Raw genomic sequence first — 6580 nt, 5'->3', positions numbered from 1 at the left:
TGGAGAACCTGCAGCCATTAGCTTCATCACTGAACTCATGTTCAGCACTGGCGAGGAGGTGGAGGTGAGTCTGTTCTTTGGCTATGTTCAGATCAGCAGCTTTAATTTGACTGTTTGACATAATCGATTTGACAGGAAACATTTTCTGCAAGTGTCAGCTGCGAGAAGACACACAACATATTCCATTTGAGTAAAAGTTATATTTGGATGTGGTTTCAAAAGGTGTTTTCAAAATGTTTGATTCAGGAATTTATCAGCAGTAGATGATTTATAATGTTTGAAGAGGGTTGATCTGTTTTTTTTCGTTCATTTATTTGGACTTTTTTTTTTTTTTTTTTTTAACTCTCAAGGTCCGCAACTATAAGCGGCTGACTCCGTTCACTGTCTCGGACCATGCGGTAGAAAATTTGGACAACCTGAAGCCCGGCGACTGCATTGTGTGTTTTAGCAAAAATGACATCTACTCAGTGAGCAGGCAGATAGAAATCCGAGGCCTAGAATGTGCTGTCATTTACGGCAGTCTGCCACCTGGTAAGAGGCCCAGAGTTTCTAGAATCCAGTAATATTAAAGCCTGCATATATACCTTTTATATATATATTGCTTTCGAACTAATATATTTTTAACTATTATTTTCTATAGTATATTCTGTTATATGTTGTTGCACAGTTCTTATTTACCTCTTTTGTATTGTTTTCCCAATGTGGCATTCAGTCAACTTGTGGCCTAACAACTTGAATACTCTGACTAACAGGTACCAAGCTGGCTCAAGCAAAAAAGTTCAATGACCCAGATGACCCCTGTAAGATCCTCGTCGCTACCGATGCAATTGGAATGGGTTTGAACTTGTTAGTATGTTTTCTGCCATCTTATATATTCATGCTTCCTCCTTTGAGTGTTAGTATTTGCACAGTATTGCCCAGTAGTGTTGTTACAGTAGTCTGGTAGTTTTCTTCCCTCCTTACTGATACCACATGAAGTACCGTGCAAAAAAGTTTATAGCAGAATTTTTAATAATGGGAAATATTTGCAAAAAAGCATAATAGCAAAGGCTCCTAAGTGGAGCAGCATAAGTGTTCAAATCCCAATGATGCCACAGCCATCCGTGTCCAGGAGTCCAAGAGAACATAACAGAATTGAGAGTTAGCATATTCTCCTCTCTGACACATCACCACTCAAACTTCTAGGCTTCTATGAGCTCATGTATGCGGAAGAGGGCGGATAGCCGTTTCCTCTAATTGTGTTACTATGCTTCCTCCGAGGCACACGAAGCCTTCCACTTTTTTTTCCAAGTCACTGCTCACGATACATCACAGAGATTTGGGGGAAAAAAGTGGTTGGCTTCTTGTGCCTCGGAGGAAGCATGGCGACAGCCATAGTGCCTCGGAGGAAGCATGCCGACTGCCATAGTGCCTCAGAGGAAACATGCCGACTGCCATAGTGCCTCGGAGGAAGCATGCCGACTGCCATAGTGCCTCGGAGGAAACATGCCGACTGCCATAGTGCCTCGGAGGAAGCATGCCGACTGCCATAGTGCCTCGGAGGAAGCATGCCGACTGCCATAGTGCCTCGGAGGAAGCATGCCGACTGCCATAGTGCCTCGGAGGAAGCATGCCGACTGCCATAGTGCCTCGGAGGAAGCATGCCGACTGCCATAGTGCCTCGGAGGAAGCATGCCGACTGCCATAGTGCCTCGGAGGAAGCATGCCGACTGCCCTAGTGCCTCGGAGGAAGCGTAATGATAGACAGCTCTATGGTGGATAGGAATTGGCCAAGACAAAATTATGGAGAATGTAGGGGAAAATCCAAAGAAACAGTAAATGCATTGAAGGTCAGTGTGATGCAAAGGAGTGGATCGATTTTGATGAAAAATTAATGAACACTAAAAACGGTGTACAAAGAAATTAGGAGAATTCCAATTTTATGTACGAACAACTAGTTCAAAGGCATGGACCAAAAATACATGTCAAAACACATTTGTAAAGCAATTTGATTATATTGAAGAACTCCTTGCTATTGAACGTAATATTTTCATCTGCATTTTATGTCTCAGACTATATGAGGGGATACGCTGACAGCAGCAGGTTCTAGTACTTTCAGTTTGTAATATTGTGTAATTTTCAATTTGATACCTTCACACTTTTTTCAGTACTGGTATTTCATGCAACTCGGGCTGTTGTTTTGTTCGAATGTAAATTTCCTTGCTTCATTTAGAAATCTCACCAGCTTTCTGTCCTTCCCAGGAGCATCAGGAGAATAATATTTAACTCCCTGGTGAAGCCCAGCGTGAATGAGAAGGGGGAGAAGGAGATGGACACCATTTCCACCTCTCAGGCTCTGCAAATCGCTGGCCGAGCAGGTCGCTTCAGTTCCATGTTTAAAGAAGGAGAGGTGACCACCATGCATCGCGATGATCTGCCTGTGCTGAAGGAGATCCTGAGCAGACCTGTTGACCCTGTGGAGGTGAGAGACACTTATGAAACATCGTGTCCCCCCCCACTTGGGAGTGCCAATGTCCCAAGGACCCCTCACTCCACAGCAATTATAGGCTATATTTTTAAGTCATTTCTATGTATTCTTTATTTTATTAATATTTAACATTAATAATACTAACATTGGGCATTTAAAATTGAATCAAACGTTTCAAAATTGTATTTTTTTACGTTTTATTGTTGGCGTGACATTTAATTTGACTCTCTGATTTATCTTTTGTTTATTTTATCCATCAGCGCGACACATGAACTTGTCTACCCCTCATAGGTTTTTGCAAATTATCATTTCATTTGTAAATAAATTAAAAATAAATCCATCAATCCATCAGCTCCATCCAAATCCATCAATGAACTCATGTCACGAATAAACAAATTGGTTAATTTTAAAACCTATCTTAAATTGTTCTTACATTTGATGGGTGTATGAGATATTGTGATACGGTTAACACACACACAACAACAAAAAAAATATATTATTTAAACATTTTAAAAACTTTCCCCCGGACCCCCTGCAATTGCACCATGGACCGCTAGGGTTCAGGGGCCCCCTGGTTGAGAAACACTGGTCTAGAGCATGGAACATACAATTGGAGCATGCGTGGCAAGTGAATAAATTGTATTTATTCCCAAGTGGGCAATTTGCTGAGCATATTAGGGCACTGACATGGCATCAGAATTGCATCACAGCATCAGCAACTGACTTAAAAGAGGAAAAAATGCCATATGTGTCATTTTGCTTTACGTAGGCATCCAGTGACATGAGCTTGAGAAGCTGAACTTAAAGAATGGTATCCTGACACATCTCTCCTCTGTGATTTCAGACAGCAGGTCTACACCCCACTGCAGAACAGATAGAGATGTTTGCTTATCACCTTCCTGATGCTACGCTCTCCAATCTCGTTGTGAGTGTTGAAAATCTGAAATCATTATTCTAGGCAAAGTGCCTACATTTTGCTCACTGATTCCTCTGTGTAACAGGATATATTTGTGAGCCTCTCACAAGTAGATGGCCTTTACTTTGTCTGCAACATCGATGACTTCAAGTTCCTGGCAGACATGATCCAGCACATTCCTCTGAACCTGCGCTCTCGCTACGTCTTCTGTACAGCACCCATTAACAAGAAACAGCCCTTCGTTTGCACGTCCTTCCTGAAGGTACTGATGAAGGATGACATGACATGACAGTGGTTCATGGTATAAAGTTCTCCCCTGTGTAGTGATTTTCTTTTTGTTTGATCAGCCTGCTTCCTCTCCCAGCATTTGTTCCTTTGGGGTCTTGTTTACAGTATGTTTCTGGAAGTGCCAGTTAAGCTTTATGTATTACGGTAGAGCATGCTGTGAGCAACCCTTGATGATGTGTGTGTTTGTCTGTAGTTTGCTAGGCAGTTCAGCAGAGACGAGCCGTTGACTTTTGCCTGGGTGTGTCGACATGTCAACTGGCCATTGGTCCCTCCCAAAAATATTAAGGACCTTGTTCACCTGGAGGCTGTACATGATGTGCTGGACCTCTACCTTTGGCTCAGGTATTGTTAGATTGTAAAGTTTTTCTCTTTCTGCTTGAATTTGGCTTTTTGAAATTTAAGTACTGGAAAACCTTGACAATAGCCATTTTTTAAAAACTAGTGGTGCTTAAAAGGTGCTTGAATGATAAAAAGTCAATAAACACGAAATCGCTAAAAAACTTTAAAGCGTTTGTTTTCGATAGAACACGAATACAATCCTTTCACTCAAAATATGACGACCTGATGCAGCCCCTCCCTCTCCCCCTGCTATCGACACCTAGCGACAAATCGAACGACTTTTTGGGCAAACTTTAGCTACTTTCTGTAGAGTCGCCTGTAATGCCCTGCAAGCGCGAGGTCCTGCTTTCCCCCTGCAGGTACACTTCTCTCTGCATCTACTCTGTTCAGTGAAGGGCAGAGAGGAGCAGCACATTCAGCGTGAGAGAACAAATATGACACGTTCTGTCGATTGTAAACGAGTGATCATTTTACATGTAAATATAGCCGAAATCACAGCACAGCCATTGTCTTTAACTAATGTGTCTGGGGAATTTGTCAGGCGACGTCATGGTTATAAAATCAGGATTTTGGTAGTGCAGAGCAGCAGCTTGGAAGTGACTGCTGGTTAACATGTAGTCTCTTAATGGGCTGCGTTTCAGTCACTATTTTATACTCGTTCTATTGTCTGACGACAGAAACAGACATGTATGTGAATATGATACACATCCTGCTCCTGAATCCACAATTCCATCAGTTCAGAGATTTTGTATTCAGGTGTAACCTTGAGACAGTAGTTCCACCTCAACGTCATGATTCTTTGTGTTTGAATATTTTCGTTTGAAAACGTTTGGCCGTGTAAGTGTTTTTCCACGTTTCATTTTCTCTACCACTCAGGACACATGATCTTGAAGTTATTCTTGGGGCATTCGGTATAGTGCACTGTCACTGGGTTGGTGTACTCGTGAGCATTTTCAAATTGTTTTTGTGTGTAGACAGAGGTCATTTCCAAAATGCTGTTTGTGTGGATGAGATTTTTTATTTTTTTTTATGTTAAATGGAGGGGTAAAAACTGTTTTCAAAAAGATCTGTATACATGTGGACAGGGCAAAAGACAGGGTAATATCTATGAATCATAGATATAAAGGCAACGCAAAACATCTTGAGAGAATCAACGTAATCATTATTATTATTATTATTATTATTATTATTATTATTATTATTATTATTATACACAAACAAAAAAATTGACCTGAACTTGCATATTGGCAAACTTGTGATGCTTATACTCTCATCTCTTTATATCTGCTTCTACAGCTCTTAGCCATTTTTCTATCACTGGATATCACTCATGTCAATACTATTAAACTACTCACCATTTCATACTAGAAGACTTGTGTATGTTGGCAGTCATAAAATTTGTCATCTTATTTAGTATGGTAGTGGGAACATGAGAAGACTGAAACGTAGACTTGCTTTGAAATCCTATATTCGAAAAACTGTTTCTGTTACCCTTTATATTCTCCTGGTACAGCAACTTTCCAACTACTGCCAAGGGTCTTTTTTGTTCATTATTTAGACACTCTTCTTGTATTTATGGTACGTTCATTCCAGTTTTATTGTATGCAATCGGAAAATTAGCATAAAACCAGTTGGATGAAAACATCACTTCAGTCTGTTCATTTTCCTTCTGAATTCTCCTTATAGCTATCGCTTCATGGACATGTTCCCTGATGCCAACCTTGTCCGTGAGATCCAGCAGGAACTGGACAGCATCATTCAGGTTGGAGTGAGAAACATTACACGGCTCATCCGTGCCACAGAATCACAAGGCACCGGTGCAGGTTCTGCACCTGAATCAAAAACCTCCCCATTCCCTGGACTAAGACTGAGAAAAGCTCGGGGATCCAAATCACATGTTCTCGGCAAACAGGACCAGAGGGGTGTGGACAGTTCTCTCGGCGCTCGTCTAGTTCAGGAGGGTCTGCTCACGCCAGAGCTCCTGCAGCAGCTGCAGAGAGAGTGGACAAGAGAGCAGAACCCCAGTGGACCTACAGGGACTATTAGCAAAAATAAAAAAAAGAAATGAGGCGCTTGGTATCGGTCTCGCTTTTGTACATTTATATAGGGGCTTCTATATAACAAATAATGTTCTGTTTAACATGTGTGTCTGTCAAGACTGACTGAAACCTAAGCTTCAGATTGTGGTACACCTGTGTGAAAGGCTATCTGAGTGTGAACGTGAGTCAACATTGCTACTAGCTTCCAAATAAAACACACTACTATTTTTCATGGGCTTTCGTTACCTCGTTATGACACAAACAACCTTAACTCCACCTCCACAGCTAATGTTATATAAACTGTTCTATATCCTACTCTAAAGATTTTCTTCACAGTGAGTTTGGTGTAGCTCAGTATGTTGAAGTCTTTATTTTTGTATTGACATATGATCTATTTGCTCCACAAGAGAGGACTAAAGACATTTCACCCTCAATAAAACAATATTAAACATAATATTGAATTTAAACAGGTAACTGAGATATGAAATGTGTTTGCTTTTTTGTTTTTCCCAGAAGACAGTCTGCAGGAAT

At 41.0% G+C, this 6580-nt stretch overlaps 1 protein-coding gene across 2 annotated transcripts in view; it reads left to right on the top strand.

Moving 5' to 3' along the window:
* supv3l1 (SUV3-like helicase) overlaps positions 1-6281 on the top strand; it is a 10675-nt gene extending 4394 nt beyond the window's left edge. For both annotated transcript variants that reach the window (XM_017464077.3, XM_017464076.3), the window contains 8 exons: positions 1-64; positions 351-531; positions 753-846; positions 2242-2461; positions 3312-3392; positions 3469-3645; positions 3865-4013; positions 5697-6281. The exon at positions 1-64 is cut by the window's left edge and continues 28 nt beyond it. In XM_017464077.3, the coding sequence (XP_017319566.1) occupies positions 1-64; positions 351-531; positions 753-846; positions 2242-2461; positions 3312-3392; positions 3469-3645; positions 3865-4013; positions 5697-6078 (1348 nt within the window). In that variant the 3' untranslated portion in view covers positions 6079-6281. The remainder of the gene's footprint in view (positions 65-350; positions 532-752; positions 847-2241; positions 2462-3311; positions 3393-3468; positions 3646-3864; positions 4014-5696) is intronic.
* The last annotated feature ends 299 nt before the right edge of the window (positions 6282-6580 follow it).

This window comes from Ictalurus punctatus, chromosome 3, assembly GCF_001660625.3.
Source record: "Ictalurus punctatus breed USDA103 chromosome 3, Coco_2.0, whole genome shotgun sequence".
Classification (NCBI taxonomy): domain Eukaryota; kingdom Metazoa; phylum Chordata; class Actinopteri; order Siluriformes; family Ictaluridae; genus Ictalurus; species Ictalurus punctatus.
Note: the sequence above shows the minus strand (reverse complement) of the source record. Positions and strands in the feature narration are given on the sequence as shown.